At 40.5% G+C, this 24,221-nt stretch overlaps 1 protein-coding gene across 6 annotated transcripts in view; it reads right to left on the bottom strand.

Annotated features, from left to right (window-relative positions):
• CELF2 (CUGBP Elav-like family member 2) overlaps positions 1-24,221 on the bottom strand; it is a 565,219-nt gene that overhangs the window by 49,449 nt on the left and 491,549 nt on the right. For all 6 annotated transcript variants that reach the window (XM_075143385.1, XM_075143378.1, XM_075143348.1 and 3 more), the window contains 4 exons: positions 18,238-18,372; positions 8,262-8,341; positions 3,237-3,395; positions 1,767-1,830 (listed from right to left, as the gene is read on the bottom strand). In XM_075143385.1, the coding sequence (XP_074999486.1) occupies positions 1,767-1,830; positions 3,237-3,395; positions 8,262-8,341; positions 18,238-18,372 (438 nt within the window). The remainder of the gene's footprint in view (positions 1-1,766; positions 1,831-3,236; positions 3,396-8,261; positions 8,342-18,237; positions 18,373-24,221) is intronic.

Below are 24,221 nucleotides of genomic sequence, written 5' to 3'. Positions count from 1 at the left end.
TAGCAATCTAATCTTTAGTCGAGAAGGCATATCCCTCAAGTAACAATGACGTGCCACTATGATTTCTTAAGATGATTTTCTACTAGACTGAAGACCATATGATTTTCAGAGAATAAATCACACCCCGGATTGAGAGCCCATCCTGAAATTACTTGACTAAAATTCTTAGTTTCAACACAGTTCTTGGAGACAATGCTGAATCTACACTAACAGTGAGAAACAGGCAACAGAAAACTTCTAAGGTGCACATAATGCAATGGATATCACATTATTTTTCCTCTGTGTCTCAATTCTTTCATTTTGTAGACCTAACCAAATATGAAAACATTAAACACAATCTCTGAGCTCAAAGCCACTTCCAAAACTGCCAAGTATAAAAATGTTACTGAACTGCTCAGCTTTGTTTATCATATTAAGATACATTTTTTTGATGAAAAAATGCTAGATTGCAAGTGTAACATAATAGAACCAGCAAGCACTGCCAGCAGGTCTGAGGAAGAGAGAATAATTCAGAGATATTGTCATCTGTAGTCCAATTTGTATTGTCAGACAGCAGGTTCACATTAGTCTCTGATGTCACTGCAATAATGGCATAATACAACGATTGAGCAAAGAATACCTGTGGGGTATAGTTATACGGCGCGGTATATCTATACTTGTTAAAGTATTTCAGGATTCATTCAAAGCAGAAGCAGAAGAAGCAGCAGACCAGGATTAAAAGAAAAGTGAGAAAATGGTGTTCATAAAGACTTCTGAATATTTTAGCCCTTGTTTTGTGATGATGAAGCAAGCACAATGTTGTGTTTCATTGATTCAGTGGGTTCATGATTAAAATAAACTAATGTAGCAATTTAGGGGTTTTGTGCTTCTTTTTTTTTTTCCCTCTAACAAGAAAAAAAGCTTTTTAACAGTTTCTCGCGGCAGGCATAATGTGCATCTGTGCTCTGATTTACTGCACACGCTGCCTTCTCCAGCATCATGTTAAGTTAGGGTATCAGCATGGTAGGTCACACAGTGGGAGTGACCTTTTGCTAATCACTACACATCAGTTACTACTGGCACACAGCTCATTACTAAGAAATCCTCCAACTAGCTGGCTTTCAAATCCGCTCACACTTTGATTTTTTTCTCCCTTTTCTTTCTTTCTTTTTTTCCCCCAGACTAAAGATTATACTTTTACATAAAAGCTTCTGTTGTGTAATTTTGTCAACTAGGGTTCCAAAGTCAAAAAGGCACCCAGTTAATTTTCTATGATTATAAAAGGAGCCTGAAAATTCATACTGAAGGTAGGCCTGTAATCTTGGGTTTCATTAAAAAGGTCAGAACATTTTTACTCACCACCTATTATTAAAATGTTTGAGGGCTGCCATTAATTTGATTTTTCAGGACACAGAAATCTCACTGGAAATGAGAATGTAATCCTGCTGTTGCTTTACTGACACTTTTCACAGAGTGGGATACGGCTGCGGGGACTAAGAGCTCTCCTGCAATTTACAATTGGTTACTTTGGACAAATGGCAGGTGACTAATGCAAGACAAACTGTTTGCACAACCTGGGAGCACTGGGTTTAATTTCAGTTTCTGAAAGAGGGGAGAAAGTGTTTCTATTGACGTTGAACCGTGAGCTGTCCCCTGCCAATACATCTGCCACATTTAATACACAACAATCCCCCCACCCCCAACAATGTGATTATTAGGGGTACAGAATTCAATAGCTTAAGAATACAAAACATAGCTGGAGCAAAATGAAATGGTTTTTAACTTACCGGCCATTTGCTGAATGCCGCTGAAGGCACCCAAGTTACTGGAGGAAGTTGCTTGCTGCAGAAGCTGCAAATTAACAACACAACACGGCAATCTATCTGACATTAATGTAACAAATGAAGATAAAACTAAAATGAGCTATCATTTCACATTTGGAGTATTTATGCTTTCCTTTACATTTATATAGTCTCTTGCTTCTGTCTGTTGTCGGAATGAACATCCCTAGAGTCAATGCTGTAAATCCATATTAATGTCTAATCTCTATTAAGAAACACAGAGACACAAGGGAAACTCAATAACATTGCTGCTTTAAAACAATTAATCAATTTATTCTTTTTAACAACCAGGTGTTAAATCTATTTAAACCAACATAGCGTGACTAATTACAACCCTCTGTAGTCTAGTAGTTACCATAACTCATCTCTGTCAATCATGGTCCATTCTCCCCCACTCCCTTGAATTCAGTTTTTTCTTTATTATCTTTAGAAATCAAGCACACAGATACGCATTAGACTGGTATTTGTATATTACAATTCAGCCTACCTCAGTACTAATATATATTTTTAATTGCGAGGTAAATTGCTGTTTATAATAATATCACTATACCAAAGCATTGTATGCATACAAATTCTGTATTTATGCATACACAGTACGTATATATGGACCCATCTATTTGTCTAGCTCGGAACCATCAGGAACTCCCCAAGTTATCCAAAAGCTGCTCAACCAGACCTCTGAACTCCAGAGCCACAAAAGGCAGAGGCTCCCTCTCAGCTGTGGGGCAGGGGAGCCTCTCTTGGCCATCCAGGACCTAAGACACGTGGCTGTGGATTTCAGATTTCTCCATCAGGGGCAGCAGTTTGTTTCTCATCTTACAAATGGACCGAGGACCAAGGAAAATGCCCTTTTAAATTTATGAGAAACAAATGGCTTTCCCCTGCCATCTTCACTTTCTGTACAAGGTAGTATGAACCACGCATGTTTAGCATTAACAGGATCGCGCGTTAAAATGAAAGCCATTTCCAAATGAAAATGTGGAAAATTAGAGGATTGAACCACAACATTCCAGTTTAGAGGCTGCACCGTATAGATATGGCCCTACAGTGTTCAGCTGCCTATCTGTCCTCCCCTAAGGAAGAGCTTAAATTTTATTCCAGCTATAAAACCCAGAATCTAATATTCAAAAGAACAATAAAACTAATGGAATCAAATTTTATTTTGCAGCACAAGTAAACTTTAAATGCTTGCCTTGGACAGCACTGACACATCTTGAAATGTTTATTCAAATTCTATTCCTTCTTATTTATTTTTAGACCATGTGATAAACATACAGAGATTTTTATATGGAAGAAGACATGCTACGTATCCTGGACGACTTAGTAATTTATTGCAGGGAGTTTACTATAGCTGATTTACCACGGTTCTAAAAGAAATACAGTATAATATAGCCACTGCCTCTGAAATGAACTTACAGCTAGGTATTGTGGTGTGAGTCCTCCAAGACCTGTGAGGTTTCCCCAAGTGGCAGTATTGAGCTGTTGCATCTGCTGTGCCAACTGCTGCTGCAAACGCCGCTGCTCCTTGTCCTTTTGGGTATCGGCAAACTTCACCACGATTGGCGAAGAGCAGCCCTGTGGTTAGACAGATCGGGAAAGACAGAAGCGTTAAATCACACCGAGTCACCCTCGCATCGTGAGCTCAGCCATGTCCCACAGGGCCAGTGGCAACGGCATGACCTCGTCGCTCACCCTCTCTTTGTGATTGGCATACGTAGGACTGCAAGGACTCAGATTTTCAGCTTCTTAGGAAAAGAGGCTATGGAGGAATTATTGATTCCCAGTTCTTTTTATAAAGCACATTTCCTCAGGCTCTCTTTTCCTTCCAGCTATCAAAATTACTGCCAGAGACAGCGAAGTGTACCAGTCCTCTCTAATTAAGCTTCACAGCTGATGAGATGGATGTGATGCTTTGTCTGCAGTCTGTTTTCAAGGCATCGCCAAAGGGAGAGGTGTCCAACCTCCCTGCTGCCAGGGACCAGGCTGGCTGCGTGGTCACGCTTGGTGCGGCTGGCGTGTGTGCCCTACGTCAATAGACTCTGAGCAACCGATTTACTGCAGCGCCCATCATCAGCGGGTCACTGGTCCTTTTCATACCAAGGACCCCGTAGTGAGCGTAAAGGGTGATGCTGCTAGGACAATTCACCCACCTGCGCTCTGCTCCCAGGCACGCTTTGTATCAAGCACCCTTGAGATGTGAACAAAGGGCAGGATGCAGACCAAAAGTGACTAGTTCTGGTGATAGCAGCCCGTTCCTGATTGCCACCATTTCTTCTATTGCTTCTATGAGCCTCTTGTTACATGATACGAGAGGGCTGTAAGACACCTTAGGAAATAGGGAGGCTGTAAGAAAGAACTAGAGATCTGGTCTGCAGGCTACTCCTCACCCATGTCTGAGGGACCCTTGAGAAGAAGTAGGAGGTCATGGACCAGATGGACTTTTGAGGTAAGCTGGATATTTCCCTTGGACTTCAGGTTGGGTATTCCTGGGCAAGTCACTGAGAGAGCGAGACATGTGAATATGAAAGATGTCTCTCTTGCTCTCGCTCTATTTTTTTTTCCTCGCTAAGATACAAAAATATATTTTCATATTTTAACCTTTCAAGTCTTCGTTTTTTCAAATCAAGGGAGCAAACTATATACTGCAATGATTCAGTTCTTCAAATTAATTCAAGCATTTTGTGAGTCATAGAAACTGTCAATCCATTTCATACTGTTTTCCAACTTCATAGGATCCAATGAATAACTTCCCTCCACCCGCCATGCTTTGTTATACAATTTCTTGTCTAACTTCAATCTGAACACAATGGTAGGAGTGAAAGGTGACTCAAGTCCAAAAAACACAGCGGCACTTTAGCCAAAGTGTAGAGCGTGGGATGGGAAGCGGGGTTATGCTTAACCTAACTCTTCCCATGGCTGCTCTTAGAAGACTCTGAACATTTTCAGAAAAGTTCCCGTCCTCTATTATTTACAAAAAGCAGCCGTGTACCTTTTCTCTGAAGAACCTCACACCAGGAGAAATGATAAGAATATTCACAATCAACAGACAAAATTATGAAATAAACCACAATAATAATAACTCTTGTATGAAGATCTCCCATCAATACTGTTCCTTTAGAATTATCTTAGAAAATCATCACTTGTGATTTATTATTCCACCTCCAACTCCTTTCCTGTGCGTTTCATTGTAAAAATGTCTTTCAATGTTTCAGTGAGGAAGCAAGGAGATCCGTGCCACCCCAGCAATCAAATAAAGATTATGAAGGAGTCAGCTTGTTACACAATTACCTCTCTCTAGCCATTTTTATACTAATATTAAAAACAAGACCCTTTTCAAAAAAAAGAAAGAAAAAGGAGCCGGGGGGTGAAGGGTGTGAGAGAGTTTTTTCTGGTTTCACTAATAAAAAAAGCAAGCTGTTTCTATTTAATATGAGGTTTGGTAGCACTGGGCTAAGAACAACCAGAACTTAACTGCCTTCTACCTAGATGTACAGGAGAATCAAGTCTATTTCCAAAGAACTAGAAATGAATTTCAAAGGAAAAAATATTATATGGCTATTTCAGTTCTCAGTTCAGCAGCTCAGCACTCAACACTAACAGCTGACATCAAATTTATGAATGCTTAAATGTCAGTAAATTGTATAAAAACAGTATCTCTGCAATTTATGAATCTATAATTCATTATTTCACTGTCTGCTCTACATTTCGTCACTTCATCATTTTCAAGAAAGCAAACATTCTGAAGACTGAAATTATATGGAGCAAGTGGCTACATATAAGGGTTGTTATTGTTGCATCAAATTTACTCCATGATAACAAATTAGTGTCTTCTACTGGTGCTGCATTTGAATGCCTTAAACAAACAAACAAAAAAACTCCACAGAAATGAGATAGAAGAGCAAAAACTTAGAGCAGCAATTATGTTTTTAAAGTCAGTAGATTTAACCAGGTCAGAAAGTCAGGTGGAAAGAGTAGTAAGAGAATTCATTATTCTATGAGACGTGTTCATCTGGATATTAACATCCCCATTGTTATTTCTTAGCCCACTTTCAAAATTCATCTTGGTCAATGATGTGTGCCAAAGAACTGAAAATAATGAAATCAGAAAAAAAATTCTGCAGTAATTGGGTTGAAATGTAATTGTGTACTACATATTGTCCCCCCAGCTCACTTTTGTTTGCGAAAAAGCATGAAACAAAAGTGTCCAAGGATCACTCTTCCAGGCTGGGAGTCGAGATTTAACACCAGCTAACCCAAGTTAACTTTTTACTAGAAGACTATTGGCAAAAGCGAGCAAAATTTTTTTGCTTCAAGAATGATTTCTGTTTTACGCTCTTCCATTATCTATCTTGAGAGGAAGCTCCCAGCACATATACAGGGTGCAGCTCCCTTCCTCATTCAATGGCTTGGTATCTCCACCCCATTTAGTGCCATTTTCTTCCCAAAGCTGTTGCTGCCTTCGTATTTTCCTTTGTGTTGTCAAGACAGTAGGTACAGACTTTGTTGAGTCCCTCACCCAAGGCGCTGCTTCTCTCCAAGAAGGGATTCTCAGCCTACGCTCAATTGGCACAAAGACCCAGATGTTCAAAGTGCAAAATATTTGGAATTGCCTTGCCAGTTTGGGGACCTCATTGATGACGTCTCTAAAGGTGTTGAGAAGTATTTTGATCCAAGAGTAACTATTCTATAGAGCTAATGTCAACAGGAGTATCACATCAAAACGCAGCATTTTTTGGAGTTCTGCATACAACAGAAGAATGGGAGAATTTGTCTGGGAGGTATTATCTCTCTAATTTTACCATCTTCTGAAGTAGAGCTGTGTAAAATTCATTTTGCTAGACAGAAAAATACATTAAAACACATGGAAAAATATAGGTAAAACACAGTATTACCAATAAACATTTCCTTTTTACTTGGAATCAAACCCAGAAAAACATACAGATCTGAATTAATGGAGCAGTGCATGGCAGACAAATTATGAGTATTATTTCAGAGACTCAAAGTGGCAGTTTTTTTCACAATATACTGTTAGACTGCATAGATTGTATAACAGCAGCTTTCTAGTAAAGGTAATTTCAATTACTCTCATCTCATTGGCAGATTCTCATCTAAAACTGTATACTCAGGGTCTAAAAATGCATTGCACTGAAAAGAAAACACATGGATTATAAAAGAAGCTCAACCAAATTCAAACGTGATGTTTGGAAAGACAATAGCTTTGCAATGCCGAGATCATTACTTGTAGTATACAGGAAACAGTTAGTGACATTTTCATGCACTGGCTTGATTTTTATCTTCTCCTCCTTCTTCTCCTCTCTCCACCCTCCCACCCCTGGTCTCCCCCCTTGGCTCGTTACACAAAGCAGCTCAACGACATGACGCAATAATGATTGTTTAGCACCCAGCATGCTTTGGGAGACTAGAGCATTGCAAAGAAAAATCACTGAGAGAAAAAAAAAAATCGAAAGGTCCTGGTGGAAAAATAAATAAAAAAAGAAACAAGTGCACATAACATCAATGCCACCTCTGAGAAAAATCATCACTACACAAAGATACGGTATACATAATACAGTATAACATGCACTCTCCAATGATAAGCTAGAAGATCCAGAGTAAGTAAAGACTTCATACTTGTGCGGTTTTTTGTGCAAAATTCTGAAAGACCATGACAAAAATCACAGACTGAAAAAAGTTTTGAGATTGCCAGACAAGCCGTGGCATTCGATAACCACTCCAATGAACGGATCGTTAGCCGGCAGCTATATTCACATTAAGTGAACAGGTTTAAAGTTTTGTGTTGCTCATCGTGATAAAATACAAGGCCGTGGAGGCAGTTTGGAAGGAAATAAAGAGCGTTGCTTGTGAGGGGCCAGCCACGACGGTGCTCTGCAGGAAGTGCCACGCGTCGATATGCTCTGTCATCATTAGCATTTTTATTGGCTACGTGAAGAAGGAGAATTTATATCAACTGAAAAAGAGATTCTATTTGCAGAAAAACACATGCACTGGTAACTCAGCGTGGCCAGGTTAAATCTCTTGAGCTTTTTCTCAGAGCAGCGCAAACCACAAGACTTAAAAATCTATTTAAAAGAAAAATAAGATTTTTCTTTGGGGGTGCGTGTGTTAAAATTAAAGGTAATTTACTCATCAGATATACTCTGAGTATGACTGAGGAGCAGTATTCACAGCATTTTTATCTTCTGCGGAATGCCACTGAAAACAGGATCAAGAGCTGTGTTTGGAAACCACACAGCAACCTTATTGTGCGCTTTCAGGTCATTAAGAAAAATAAGCTTCACAAAGAGAGGTAGAGTAAGTCTGTAAAAAGTTTAAATCTGTGATTGTCATGTGTCTGATCTGGTCGAGGAGAGCATGGCTTTACCATTCGCAATCATTTGCACAAAGAAAAACAAAGAAAGGGCAAATGATACAGTACTGTACCTCCATGGTCTGAGACTGGTGCATGGCTTTGATTGCATTCTGTGCCATTGCCCTTGTAGAAAATGTGACAAACGCACAGCCTGTGGGAACAAGGGGACAGGGAGCAGGAAAGACAAAAAACAACAAGACAAAAGGGTTGGACGCTTGTTAAACCAACACAGTCTACGAGAACGGCCACAAGACGACACTGTTCTCAGTAGTACATAAAAATAAACAACTTCTCTAGTTTATTTATCGACAGTGCTGACTTGCTAATCTGACCATAGATGAAAGAAAAAAAATTAGGTGGGGATGGGTGAGGAGAAAGGTTTTTTCCCGTTAATTTGTTTTTTGGTGTTTTTTTTTTCTTTTCTTTTTTTTAGCCACAGGGTTTGAAATAAGTAAGGCTTTTATGTAGAGTTTGGATTGCATAGTTGAGTCTATTCAGGCCATGCATTAACAATTGCTTGCTATGGCTTTTGTGCAGGTAAATTGTGGATAGTGAATAAGTGACTGGCATCACTGGCAGCTGAACTGGGAATTTAATAAAGGAGTCCATAATGTCACATACTTCCGTGATGCACCAAGAACAACCATACAGATAAGGATGAGAAAAACTCCACTGTGTGGCCTGTGACTAAGTGTGAAAAGACTCAGACAAAATTCAGTAATGTAGGTGGAATCTCAACATTTAAGGAAATAACATATTAAAAATAAAAATCTTTATGATTTTTGTTTCTCCGAGTCCTAGGTACAAGTATAATCCTTTGATCTACGAAAGCTACCACCAACTTGAACAATTCTGAAGCTATGTGCATGAATAACTAAAAAATCACTTTTCTCCCTCCTCAGCCTTTTAAATCATAATGAAAAGCCAGTAGGCTAACGCCTGGGCTATTTTTCCACCCTTTTACTATTGTCAGTCATACCTACACTGGGCACGGTGCAGGTCAACTTTTTTAGTGCATGACTCGCTGCTCTTCTGACTAACAAAAACATTGCCTTCTGAGATTTACATTCTATTCTTCATGCACCCTTGGGCATCTTAAAGAAAAAGACTGTGAAATTAATGCAGATTCAGGCTGATTCTGTAATAATACCATGGCACACTAAAAGCTTAGCTAAAGCAACACAGACTTATTTCACTTGTGATCTCTAATGACTTTAAAAGTGCATTGATTTTCAGCTCCCTTAGCCTTGCACAGTTTGAACTTAGGTTTCAGAGAATAATTTAGTGTTCCACTCAATTTCCTCAAAACATTATTATTATTACTACTTAAAAGATTTCCAAATGAAGCAAATCTAAGCACTGAGAGGCTAAAGCATATTGTCATTTTAGAGCTAATGCATGAAAGCTACATTCTGGCATCAAAAATACAATATTGTTGCCCCTGTGGCCAATGGGCAAAATAAACCATTTTGCAATCCAACAAGCAACAGATTGTTTGGTTTATGCAAATCAATTTGAGGCATAAAATACCCTTTCTTTTTCGCTCCGTGTGTACCTGGTAAGATTATCAAGTCAAGACTGTATTCACATTTTAATCAAACAACAGTAAGAGAAAGCAATGCCTGACCATTACCCAAAAGCACTACATCTAGTCATGAAAATAAAGTCAATGCATTTTTGCATCATGCGGTATTTTTTTTTTCTCTTTAATGTAAAGGCCCTTGATACAAGAGAACCTAAGCTGGCTTAGGTACCTCTGACTGATAAGTGAGCATGATAAAATCAGAAGTCAGAATTCTTTTACGCAAACTTCATGGCAGTGTCGTGACTCCACATATTTCTCAGGTAACACAGCAGCTGATGATGTCTCACTGCTGTTTAGCCACACTATGTGTTGCTATACTATTCTTATTCAGCAACAAATTTCTGACAAAGAAAATGATGTAACAAAACAGCTTTCTGTACAGCAATCTAGACAAAATGTACAGTAGAAGGGTAAATAAACTGCAGTACCTCCGCTAGATTCCATATTGCTGCTGTGCACTAAAATTATAGAGGCCCAAATTTACCATCCGTCTCAAAGTAATCTCTCTTGAAAACATTTCTGTTATTATCGTTAACAGAGGAAATAACACCAAGGGTTTTCATTTATCGTCTTGCAAATGCAATGGGGGATGAGCACAAATAGAGCTATACTGGAGGGCAGGCAAGAAACCCCATACAGAGCCTTGAATAATATTGTTTATAATGGTCAAGAAACTGCTTCATTCACTTCTTTCGCTCTCATTATCCAGGAGTGTGTACCATAGTGACAATTACTGAATGGCGGTTTAGAATGCATAAGAAGCATGTAAAACGTCAACAAAAATCAATAAGACACAGTTTATGCATTTATCACAATTTCTACCCAGCAGTACTGCTGTAAGTAACTTACTGAGAGATGTTGCAATTAGCAGGTCTCAAAAGAAATGTGAATCAGCAGAGAAATAAAGCTGTGCTCCTCTCAAGATAAAGCGGACTCTCTTCCCTCCCCTAAGCTTTTTCTCTTTTTAACCACAAAGCTCAGCTGTTGGGAACTTTCAGTGCCCAACGCTACCGCAAAACCTCCCTCCTCATTCCTGAGCCCAAATCCACTTCCATGGATCCCGCTGCCTTTGTCATGGAGTGAAAACACCTTCGTAGCACTGTACAGTGCCATATAGCGAGCTACCGATTTAAAAGAAACTTTATTTTCCTACGTGGGGTACATATGCGCTTTAGGAGATGGTTTCGTTGGGCACCTAGAATTTAATCAGGAGTTGTTGCCTAAGGACACCGGATTTCACTTGTTTAAGCCAGATGAGCTCTGCCTGAATCATCCTGTACTCTCGCCACAGCAGTTTCTGAGGGGTTGGGAAAACCCTTTTCAGCATATTCTCACTCTCTATATCTCGTGGATACAGGTGGTCTTTTGGGAACGTACTGCCAGCTTTAGGAGTGTAAATCACAATTATAAGAGGACAAGACTAACCAGATTTCACGCCTCGTGGTGCAAGGAATCAAGAAAGATTTCCGTGGTCTCTTACCCCACCCTATGAAACACTGCCTTGATTGTAGAGCCGTGGGCCGAGGTCTTCCGGACCAACAGCTACAAGCAAATTATTTCTGTTCTACCATACTGAGTCCTGATACTCAATTACTCCCTTCTTACTGGAGCTATGGAGTTCTCTGAGACAGAAAACGAGGAGATGGGGTTATTTCTACAGCTAATGCCTTGAAATTATTTAATTTTGTACCACCAGTTACCTAAACACACACACACAAAAAATATCCTTTTGTAAATACGGCCAACCTGCAAGTCACCTTGCAATTATTTATCACCCCTGGTTTCAAAATGTCAGGGATCACTAACAGAAACAAAAGGGGAGGGAGAAAGGAGGTCTAAGAGTTTTATTGCTTCTCCAAGGCTGCCTTCTCCCCCCCCGCACCAGATAAATGATTGACTGGGAAGAGGCTTCTCGAAGTAATTTCCTCCTGCAGGCAGAATCAGAGGGAGGCACCCAGCCCTCTCACAGAGGAGATTCTGGAGCACATTATCGCATTTGCCATCTTGGCTGAGAGAACATCTACACTCACAGGGTTGGTCCTTACCCCCCTCCCACCCCAACCTGAAAAAGAATTTTGAAGAGGCTGCAAAATTAGAAAAGCTTCCTCCTCGAACCGCGCCGTCCCAAACCTAGGGCTCGCTGCTCAAGCAATTGAATTATTTGAAATATTTAAAAAAGCTCAGCACTGCCCCATTTCAGCTCCCGCTTCACTCAATTCTTCTCATCTCAGGCTTTCATGGACTGTTTTGAAACGTTCAGTCAGCAGTTCACACACAGTCTAACATAACATCAGCGCTTGCGAGCTGCAAGTGAAGTAGAACGTTTTTAAGTATGGAGGCCTCAAGGTAAGGGGTCTTATTTCACACCTACACAAGAAACCTCCCACATAAAACCACTGTGGTCTATCAGAGGCTTTAAAGCCCCCACACCCTCAATGAAGCCAAAGGGAGATGCAAAACCCCTAGATGTTTTTGAATCAGGCCTGGAGTTAAAAATGGAAGTTTAAAAACCATGGCTTTAAAGTTCTGGAGATGAAAGAAAGGCAGATATAATATATTTAAAAAAAAAAAAAAATAGTGACCCCTCTGACACAGAAGGCGGCTCAAGAGATTTTCAAAGTCATCCGAGCAATCGCAGTGGTACGTATGGTGGCTGCGCAGCTGGTGGTGTAATGGTTGCACTCCAGCTTCCTAGTTCACCGTAAACAAGGTTTTTCTTCACTTTCTGTGAAGAAGCAATAGTGAAAAGCTGCCAAAATACTCCTGCAAGAAGTATTTGGGATTCTCTGAGATGAAAGCCTCTATTTAAAGAAAAGATAAGGCTCGAATAAAAAGCTATGGAAATTGAAGCGTGATAAAAATAAGCTCTAGTTGCGTTAAAATATTTCTGGCTGAGATTGCAAAGTAGACTTTCCCTTTTCTACACCGTGTTAATATAGCACGGTCTGAAGGAAGGACCAGCCTGGGAAATAGCCTTCTAATGAAGACATCACACAAAAATCTTCGTGGTTAAAATACATTTCAGCTACAAATTAAGACATCGAATTGTTTATTGTACAGACATTTGGTCATTAGCTATTGCGTAAGACACACAACGACAGGTCTGAGACCAAGTGCAACAACTCAGCCCAAAATAAGGTGTTCTGAAAAAGTCACGGTGAAGCTCTTCAGTTTATGCCTATCAGGCACCTAAAGGTAAACAACAGGCACATCCTGTAAACATGCCTCATCTCTTTGGCTTTACTGACTTCTCTTGACTATCAACCAGATGCCAAATTCTAGATTTTAAATTTCCTGAAGTTGATAGTTCCCTCAAAGCATTTCTAATTGGACGGTCAATTAACCACCCTGCAAAGTACAGACTTCAGCAACTGGAATTTACACAAAATCAGAATCAAACGGGTACCAAAGACCACATTCTCTAACAGTGCCTTGATGACCCTCTTGTTGGAATAAAAACTCTTGTAAATTATTTCACGTCAGACTTCCCTCGGGGGAGGGATTGCTGCGAAGATGCAGTAATGGAGATCTGAGATATAGTTACTGGCTAACGGCCAGCAGAGACACTGGTCACTTGGACGGGTTCATTCCTTCCCAGCTTCGAAAGAGTTTCACCAGGGGAAAAAAGAAAATTAAATGTGCCACAATGATTGGAAAAAATTAAAATGTTACCATAGTACAGCAAAAGAAACAAGGCATGGAGGTGCTTCTGAAGAGCAACTAAAAATACAGCACTTCCACCGTGCTTGTTTCCCATCACTGACACAAGTCAGAAGGTGGCCCCTAATCCAGGCTGTTCCCATGGCTGGCACTTCACGTCACTTTAGCTGATGAAGGAGCAGTAAATATCCATAAGGAAAACCAAACAGGCATAAAATGTCCTCACCTACCCTTCACTGCAATTAATTATGATGCAAATACTAATTTTCTTTCACTAAATCTTCAAGAAAACCCCTGAATCCGAAAGTTATGAATGGATTTTCAGGAAATCAAATTGCCTGACCATGGTATAACTCTCCATGCCATTTCTAACCTGCTCTTAATGCAAAGAAAGTGAAAAAAAATCCCTGTAATCAATGTCTGCAGAAATGTTCACTTGTCCCATGTGCCTGGCGATGCTTTGTTAAAAAAATCATACAATTAGGAGCCTAGAAGATGTAGGAATGTGCATTTGGAGCTTTTCCACAATTTTCACGCTATATCCAACTGTCTGTACATGGTATTAGCAGGTTTTTTCAGTGCATGCTATTAACCCAGTTGACTTCTTTCTGGTATCTGTTATATAAATCTGCACTTAGCAATTCCAGCAGAATAATTTGCTCTGTGGTGCTCCTGTGATAAGGATAAGAGGATTTTTTTTATCATCATTACGGATGGTAATAATTCCTACAGTGATACAGAGATATTGATCCACCGATCTAAAAAAAGCATTTTACAAAGGTAGAGGAACATCGCTATCCTTATTTTAAGGAATGGGATAACGGAGAGATGACGAGAGACCAACTCACCTACGGTCAACAGAGCACATCAGTGGCACAGCCACAAGTCAAACTTGGGTATTTCTGGCTGTTTTTGCACACTCCAGCTACCATCGCATGGCTGTCTGTGTTGGCTTTGGTGGTCGTGTAGACATTACACAGTGCTAGGAGTCAGGAGGTCTGAAAGTTTCCTTAAGCCGTTTACAATAAGTGATTTAAAATCTTAATCATCTGAGGCAGTTCACTTCTGCTTTTTCATGATAATGAAGCTTAGCACATGATATCACAATCATGAATTTTTGTAAAGCATACTTAGCTCTTCAGAAAAAGTGCTGGATTAAACAACCCTGCAGGCTGAATCCTTCCCTTTGAATAATGAATATAGTGCAGGCAGTGGCAAGCTTCTTTAGATATTCCCATGAACCCTGCTAAAGCGAAGGCCAGCCTCCATGTCTGTTGAGTCCCTGGTTTCTTTATCTCTACAGCCAACAGGGTATTTTTATTTTTTAATACTTTTCACAGCTAGGAATTACTCTCTGCCAGCCAACTAATTTCACAGGCACTATCCCAGAGCCTTCCGAAGGCACTGCCTTTTGGTTGCTGCCTATTTCTTGTAGCTGGCTGAAATATAACAAGTTACAGATATAAACAACAATTATTTCTTAGATGCAGGAGCGAACAACAGTGGGGAAAAAAATGTCTCAAGGAAAAAAATCTCAGTTTCTTTAAAATATACTGCTCCACCACTGGAGCTTTGTATCATTATTTTAGTCTCGTTTTACAGATGAGTTTCAAACAGCTGACAATAGGAATTTGGAGTAGAAATGCTGATGGTCCATTATCCATAGTGACAGCTATGGGTGCGACTTTATTAAAGTTCCGTCAACTCTTGGCTAGAAACTACAATAGAAACAACCAGTTCAATCTCTCTCCCTCTCTCTCTCTACCTTAGCACTTATATCACACTCATTACAAAGTGTTACATTTTCCCTTGATGCCACTGTACGGGATTTCTCCTTGCTACCCGAGCCATGTGGCACACCACAACCCTACATCCTGCCTACGGTTGACAGCAGACCGCCACCGTACTGGCGGTAAGGTTGCTGTTGTAGTGTAGACATGGCCTAAAAGTCAACTGAAAGCTTTTTACTCTTCACTAAGAAAAAATAAGCAGGACAAACCAAAACTGTTCTACTGAGCAGCGTAACCTGGAGCTATTCCTTGCAACTATCTGCTGGTAATAAAGATTATTTGCCTGAACTCTTTAATAAAGCTCGAAAGCTGGCATAAATACCAATGAATATACTTTTCAAGCTCTTTTCATCCGAGATACCATGATGTGCACTTGTTATGCAGTTGAAAAGAGATGCCAAACAGAGTTTATTGGACCATACTTCCATCTCGCTGCTGTGAGCACTGTGAGTTCCCAAAGGCTCTGGCATGGTGAGGACAGTGTTTTCCTAAGACAGTGACTATTTTTCATTCACCCCTCTGTGTCTGGGGGGGAAGCACATCCGGACGGGTGCTGGGAAAACAAATACTGCTTGTGGCAAAGGGAATTAACATCTTGGAAATGGTAACATGAATTAAAACTCATTAAGTATTGGAACTCATTACAAAGATTTAACTGTATAAATTCTCCCTCTTGCTTTAGTGAAGCAGCTTTTCACCCTGTGCTTTTTCAGCCAAGCTCCCTCGACTGCAAATCTCCCTTAGCACTTTTCATTTCAACTGCAATACCAACCATTTTCCCAACACTTTGCCTTCTCTCATGGAGTGGTGGTTTTGTGAAGCTGATAATCGTCTGCCTGAAAACCTGGTTGGCACAGCTGAACTCATTTTCAAGCGTGTGTAGAAAGCAATTCAAGTTTAACAAGGCATGATGCATGAGGGCATGATAGAATATCAGTCGTGATTGTGACCGAAATAAACCCAAGTGGCAGAGAGGATGCCACGACTACTGGTGTGTGACCTACCTGGACTGAGATCTTCAGCCTCCAGCAGGAGAGAGCAGCACATTAACGCTATGGCTCTGCTGGCCGGCAGACGACACTGCCCTGCCTGATACATTGGTGACATGGCTTAAATATCTCAGCTTCTGATTATCGTGAGATTGCTATTTACGGCAGAACAAAACTACCCCACCAACCTTACTTACCCTGTTGGATTTCATAAGTAGCTTTTCTATGCTCGTACTATGCCCAATGTCTGTTGAATAAAAGCAAGTACGCAGTGGGATTTTTATGGATCCCAGGAAAGATCCATTTCTTTGTTGGGTGACACTGAGGAGTCAATTAAATCTTTTTGGGGCTTAAAACATCTGATGCCCAGATCTTGTTATTTCAGCAGTTACTTAGCTCCTTTCCCACTTGTGTCTTCCATTACCCCTTCCCTATGCTACTTACAAAATGAAATCAGTGAAAATCAGAAATATTTGTTTTGCCTCAATGTTTGGTCTTGAGAGATAATGACAGCACTCGACTCCATCAGTTAACATTCATTACTGAGCTGCAGGAACCAACCTCAGACCTTTCCCCTAGTCTTCTCCAGGGCAAAAGCCATGACCCTGAGGCTCTCCTTGCCTGAATGGACGGCTGCATCCCAGCTCCAAAAGCTTTGGGATCGCAGACTAAGCATACATAAATGTAAGTGCGTAATTTTCTTGGGGCTCCTTATTTATTGTCAGAGTGTCTTTTCAACAAGTCCTTATTATTCAGAAGTAGTATAGTAAGTGCTTTCAAGCAGCGCCATGAAATACAGGAACACCTACAACTTCCCCTGCTGACATTTATAGGCGTTTTAAAGAAGCTGAGCTGCACACAAAAGAAAAAACCCCTTGCACAAATTGTTGCACAAAATACTGCGGATCCCATAGCCTACTGGAAACAAGTAGATCCAAAAGTAAAGAGAAATATCTATACCTATACCTATATCTATATGCAAAATGGGTACTATTATTTTTTCTGTGCCTTTTGAAAATGTAATAAAATGCATAAACTGTGCTTTCTATGTGTTTTTTTTCCTATAGAAACAGAAGTGATGTTTTCACAGCTCCACACTTAAAATTACTTTACTCCCTGTGCCGTTAAATGGCCATGGCTAGTACCACAGCATCCTTCCCCACTGACAGATGGGACTATCACTATTTTCTTTTCCACTCAGCACCACCTGGCACTGACGTTTTGAGAAGGTTCATGCTCCGAGAATAATTTCAGGTCCATATACCATGGAGTTAATATGCAGCCTGGGTCATCAATATACATTTATTTTTCTTTTCAATATGTTTTTAGAGGGCCTTTCCCCAAAAGGCACTTTTGCACTCAAAAGGGATCACCAGCTATTGAAGTCTGTGCTGCACTTCATTTCCAAAGTTCAGGTCAGCCGCTTGACCGCTCTTGGTGGCTTAATACCTCTGCCCTGGTTTTTGGGTTGTGATAGAGGCACAAGCTTTAAAAGCTCTTTTTACAAAGTTTTGTCCAAGCAAAGCTCTCAAGTTCAAGCTAACCTCTTTGCTTCTGAGTTACAGCAGACCTATGTTTTGCATATAGTTATAGAAAACACAGGAATGGAGGAGATGGTGCTACAACGTGGGCCAGTTCCCATGACCCTGTATGCCTTCAAGCAGTCATTTACAGTCCTTTTTTTTTCGCCTTATGCTACAAAGCAGGAATGGGGTCAGGGAAGGATCTTTGATTTTGTGAGAGCAGAAAACTGAGGGTGTTTTCTCAGGGTGCAAAGGAACCTTTCCAGCTGACAAACAGGGCGATAACACAAGTTAATATGTTGGCACCGAGACCTTTCTGACACTGGAAATAAAAGGTGATAATTTCAGTCACTGTGAAAAGTTCATGTGGATACCTTCATCACGTGGGACACATTACAGCGTAACCTCTAGCTGCAGACAGCGGCTATGCCTACCCTGGCTGTGACATATCGCTCCCAATTAGCACTTAAGGAAAGAGACTTTACAGACTGCACACTCACCTCTGCTAAGCCCATCCGGTCCCCGAAGGATTCTGCATTCTTCTATCTGGCCGAACGGAGAAAACATCACCCTGATATCATTCTCATTACACTTCTTCGAAACCATTCCTATGAACAATTTTCTGTCTTCCACAGCTAGAAGATAAAAATAATGAATGAGCAAAGGCCATTTCATCTTTTTCCTGTGATCAATGCTTCATTACCACATCAAACCAAGCTCCAGTCATGTGAGTCTGGCTCTGTGACTGAAGACAAGTCCTAAGGCAAACACTTTATACTTACAACCTCCCTTCCCCCCTTCCTCCCCCACCCCAAATCTCTCATTTTTCTTTCTCTCTCTCCTTTTTCTAGTGGTGCTTGCTGTTTATATAACATATTAATTGGCTGCCTTAGTCATTCTGCATATGCCTCCCCGTCATGGCTTCTAAGAGAAAAGCACCCTCTGTTAGAGAGACTTGTAAAGATATCTTTGCATAGATTTTAATTCAGATAAATTCCCTCACCTCCCTCATGTATGAAAGAAATCATGACGGGAGTGAGGGTGAAGAAGGGATTGTGCACGTAATGATATCAGCTAATGAAAAATATTCCTGAGAAATGTTTTGAGAGAGAGACTCCTATCTGAGCTTTCAATTTCAACCAACTTAATGGGTGGCACTCGAAAGGCAGATGTGTAACGACTGCTCTGAAAAAGAATGCATTAAATTTTCCTGCTGTTTTTCAGACTGACACAGCCCTCTCTCCTCCAAGAGGACACAAGGCATATTCTAGGGCATCGCTTTAACAAGGGGGCTGCATAATGCTTTCCCAGAGCCAAACCCTTTGATTCATAATGATGCTGAGTTTGCAAAAAAACATAAAAAAGGTGCTTTACCTGAATTATTGGTAGAATATTTCCTGCCTGCATTGTCACCAAAATCAGCAAAAGCTAGACTGCTGCAGCAGGACACATGCAGTCCTGTTAATCAAACTCAAATTTACAGGACTTTTTGACTCTTGTCAAAAATGAAATAGGTCATCAAAACTTAATTCACCCTGGAAAGACTTAAAGATGTTAACGCACCCTCCCATCTACATGAAACCAAAAATCTAAGTGCTTATTATAGAGTATATACACCAGTGCTTTCTTCTTCTCTTGAAATGGCATGTAAATCCAATTCACTGTTAATGAGCAGACTGTCAGAGCAAAAGAGAGAAGGAAAGCTTTACGCCAGAGAGTCTGCAGTGCACTTACTTATTTCTATTATTGTGCAAATTATTTTTGTAACAAAGTATTTTCATTCTGGGCTTACAAAAAAAAATAATGAATCTGCCCTTGCTCCCCAACTTTCTCTCCTGTATTAGTATGAGTTTGTCAAATGGAATAAATTGCAGCTGAGGAAGAAGAAACTGCATCTATTTTCATAGGATTTTATTTGTGTTATACTTCAACACTTTAAGTGCATTTAATAATTTCAACAATAAAAAGAATAGGTTCATGTTTATTGATCATGAGAGGTGTTTGAGGTAATTTTTTCCTTAGAATTGCTGAGTATAAAAAGTATCTGTAGCTTTTCTACAAGCAAGCACCAAGACGTGCATTTTTCAGAATCCAAAACAGAGACCAGCCCCTACAATCCCAGCTTCTCACTCTACAAGCTTGCAAGAAAATCGGCGTGAATTTAACACCCAGAAGAAGTTTTTCTCAGCAGAGATTCCTCAAGACTCAATATTTTCATTCACACTATATTGAGGCTCCACATGCAGGTTAACCCTCCAGAAAGGGTTAACAAATGATGAATGCATGGGATGAGCCAGTTATATACAGATCAGGAGCTGAATATGCGGGACTGCAAATAAGACCTGCAAGTTGGGATTTTTTTATATGTATGTGTGTGTATATATGTATTTATGTCTTGCAATGAAACTTTACATCTGATTCGTAATACATAATTGGCCTTGATGCTGCTAATAATTATTTAAAGGATGGTAAAACTGAATTGCCTTGCTCACAGCCACAAGGAGAGTTTAGGTAGTCACTTCTGCTGGTGAAAGAATGCCTGTAACTTGGCTGCTTACAATTCCTGCATTGCCTTGAGTAATCAATTTGAGGAAGGTTCCTGGCCAGCCTGTCCCCTTGACAACAGCCACACACGATGGCCAGGGTGCAGGAAAGGCTATGAGGCAAGGGACCCAGCTGGGCTGCCAGGTATGGATTTCTCCATACCACAAACTGAGGTCAGGCTGGGGGAAGCCTTGGTGCCAAGCACGGGTCCAAGCATTGCCTTCTGCTCTGTGTTATGAACCTCTAAACTTCTGCCTGTGTGTCAGCTCGTACCAGTCAGTTTAAATTTGGGTTGATTTTAGGCTTGAAATACAGCGTGCAGGTCTACCCTGACTAGATCCCAACGCTCTCTTAAACATAGCTGCTGGCTGAGTTGGAGAAATGCCTGTCACGGCATCCCATCCCAAAGGAGGTCCCTTGGGTCCTGCTTAGGTGCAAGGACAAAGACTCAAACCAAAGAGTTTCACACGGAGATTCAAAAGAAATGAGATGCAAACAGGAAGGCTTTGTTTTAATTTTCCAAAGAGTAGCAGACGACAAACTCCCCACCGGCCTCCTTCAGTTTCGCTAGTAAACCTATAAATATGCCATTTAACTAACATGATTCACAGGTTTTCAGCTTGAGGGTGATTTTATAGTAAATTAAACATCCAGCTCCCATGTACTGTACATCTTAAAAATGCAGATTTCACGAAGAATGCTCAGAGTACAGAAAACATATTGATATGATGACGTGCTCTGCATTCAGTGCTATTAGTCAGTGCTGATCAGTGTTGAAGCTTAAGAAAATTGCTATTCTTTTTTTGGCTAGGGGCCCAGCATAAAAAACATTTAAAGGGACAATTGTCAGGATCAAAATGACATGTTTTCACTCCATCTGATAGAACATCTGATATTATTAGGCTGAAAGAGTTTTTAACACGCAGAGAATGGAATGCTTTTTCACTTCTGTAAGACTGGATGTCTGGATTTGTTTCTGCATTTTTGGTCAGCCACTTCTCTCATTTCTTTCTAAAATGAATTCTTACCTGCCACGCACGCATGATTTGAGAATCAAATAGACAAGAAGTGTGGGTCAAATGTATTTAGAGGTTAGCAAACTTCCCTTTTGATCAGCCAAGCCTGTTGATTTGCCTGTGCGTGTTGGGTTGCTCCCATACTGTAAAAGGCCAACGTTAAACACACGCGGCCCAACAAAGCGTCAAGATCAGGAAAGGCGCTACCTGCTGCTGGCCGGAGAAAGGATGGCGGTCTAAAGCCATCTCGCCTAACTTTAGTCATCTGCAGTTTAGGTGTCCAGTTTTAGTCTCAGCTAAAATGTCATCCGTTGGCTGCTGTCAATGCCAAGAGATCAGCTCCTCCAAAGAGCGACTGATCTCACCTCTCCCAGCAAGACTTGATTACCTAATTATGGGGTTCACCTCTAATCCATCCAACCATACTACAAACACAGGTTAGCTACGCTGCCAGGGCAGTCAGTGCGACACATCCAGTGGTAAGCCTGCTGCACTTGGGGTGGGAATCTTTTGCCCGAATGCGGGAACCCTGTGTGATGAGGTGCAGATATTGTTTTAAAATGAGAGGAGTGGTTCTCGTAACTCCATCAAGACTAGCTCTGCAATCACTAGCAGGGGTGCCTAGGCATTGTCTTTGAATCCAGAGGGCTACGTTAGCCATCAAAGGTTATCTGAGACTAAGTCTGCCTCTGCTGGGGGGGGCTTTTTTTAAACCGAGCCTCCTGCCTTCTGACAGCACTACATCCAACTTGCAGAATAACATCCTGAAGGGTCTAATTTTTTAGCTTTACTCAATTTGCTTCAGTAATGAGCATTTCTTGCAGGCTGTATTAGATCGCTTGTGCTAACCCAGGAGAATAAAGGAGTAGAGATTATTTTCTGTACGCTACAAAAGAATTAAACCCTGTAATAATCATGGGAAATCTCCCTGAAGATTCAACAAACTTTCCTTTTCTCTCTTCTAAACACCAAAAACTCTGTCCTGAAAAATGAAAATTATATCTCTTTATTATATATTTTTGAGGAGTCCTGTCAGTTAAAAAGTGCATTTTCCATCCAAAAGTGGCCTTCTCTTTTGACCAAATCAAGAAACAGTTAATTACGTATAAATGTTTTTTTTTGTTGGTTTTTTTTATTTTTTCATCCAGAAGGGAAGAAAACAGACTTTTTATCCCTATTTGTAAGCCTGTGAAAAACCCTTGCATACAATCTGTCAAAGTCACACCTGGATCTGGAGCTGCCTGCATTAATTATCAACTTTTCTATGTGTTAGTGCTAACATATGGCATTTAATTACTCCCTCCAAATCAGCAAAGTTGTGCCATTTAGAATTTCAAAATTATTTTTTCAAGTTTTCACTAATAAAATAAATAAAAATAAATTATAAGATCACTCAGCTACCCCCCCCGCCTTTTTTTTTTTTTTTTAATAGAGAATTTTGTCATTTTCCCTGAAGTGGTGATGCTTTGATCCACTTAAGAGCATACTGTCCGCAGGATATGTGCCTGAAAGTATTGACTGTATTCAAATCTTGATCCAAGACACATTTAAGTATTTGCTAAATTGTAGCATGCTAATGGCCACAGACAACTTAGAGTCTAGCATGTGTTTATGTGCTTTTTGGAATTAGTGTGCAGGAACCCCCTTTGTTTGAAAAAAGGAAAATATCCTTAAACGGACAAATACTGTGAGTGATTAACAGTCGAGATGAACCTAGCAATGGTGGACCCTTCAAAGTCTTGAAACCATGCTTTTCTGGCAGGTAATCCTTAATCAAAACTTTGTAGATAGGTTAAAATAACTACCTAGCAATATAAAGGTGGTCAGACTAGACCTAATGGGTGATCAGACCAGGACACACTACAAAATTCATCATATGAAAATCTTTCAGGGATTTTCAACAATGAAAGTCCTTTCAGAATCCTCCCAGGTAGACAAATTATTTAGATCTAAAGGCAAGTCTTTCCCCATCAACTCTAGCTGCTAAAAACTCAGTAGAAGAAATTAAGCTTTGCTTCATCTGCACGAGCAGAGCGATGACTCAGACACATGAGCTATTGTACGCAGGGGAGGAATGGAGATGATTGCATAGATCTATCAGCCACCCAGTTCCTACCCAGAAGAAAACGCATCTTCAGGTTGCTAATAAAGTCCTAATCCTGCAGAAGTGCCCAATTAGTTAGTCAAATGTGTGCAGGAGGTACCTCTTCCATACCCATCTCCCAGTTTCCACGAGGCGAGCTTGGCCTTTTGTGCTAAGGGACAGGTTTCTGAAGTGATGCCTACATCTAAAGACAGGAACAGTCATGGGGAAGGAGAAGCATTTCATCCTGGTACTCCTGGGCTTGGATCCTCATTCAAATCTTTTTGCAAGGGACTCAAGATGGGGAGGGGACATCTTATCACACAGCAAATACTGTTCTTTGAAAACCTCTGTAAGATGAATGAGGGCACCTCTTCTTCCTCCTTGTGGAACTTGAACAGGTCTCTCAAGCCTTCACAAACGTGTGCAAGCTCAGAAGAATTGTAGTGAGTTCAACCTCTCCTACATATCTTTCCACAAGGTATCTGGAAATTTTGACCAAGAGACTTTCTTTAACCTCTTTGAATACTTTACCTATAAAATGTAGTGGGATCCTCCCACTACTCAGACATCAAAGGGTTTCAAGCATTCCTCAAAAGCTCAAACACCACGGATCATGAAAACCAAGATGCCTTGGCATGCTTTCTTTCTTTTCTCCTTTGAACTTACCAATCTGGTTGAAGACGTACAGTTTACAATTTGCTGTTGGCACAGATAATATACCTCCTCAGATGGACAGCCTGAAGCATATGGGAAACACGTGCCAAACAGGCCTCCGCATCCCCCATGCTGCTGTTCTTTATCTTTTTGGCTTTCCAAGCTGCTTGCAAACTCTCACCCC

This window comes from Calonectris borealis, chromosome 1 (assembly GCF_964195595.1).
Source record: "Calonectris borealis chromosome 1, bCalBor7.hap1.2, whole genome shotgun sequence".
NCBI classification, from domain to species: domain Eukaryota; kingdom Metazoa; phylum Chordata; class Aves; order Procellariiformes; family Procellariidae; genus Calonectris; species Calonectris borealis.
This window is presented reverse-complemented; position numbering and strand designations above follow the sequence as displayed.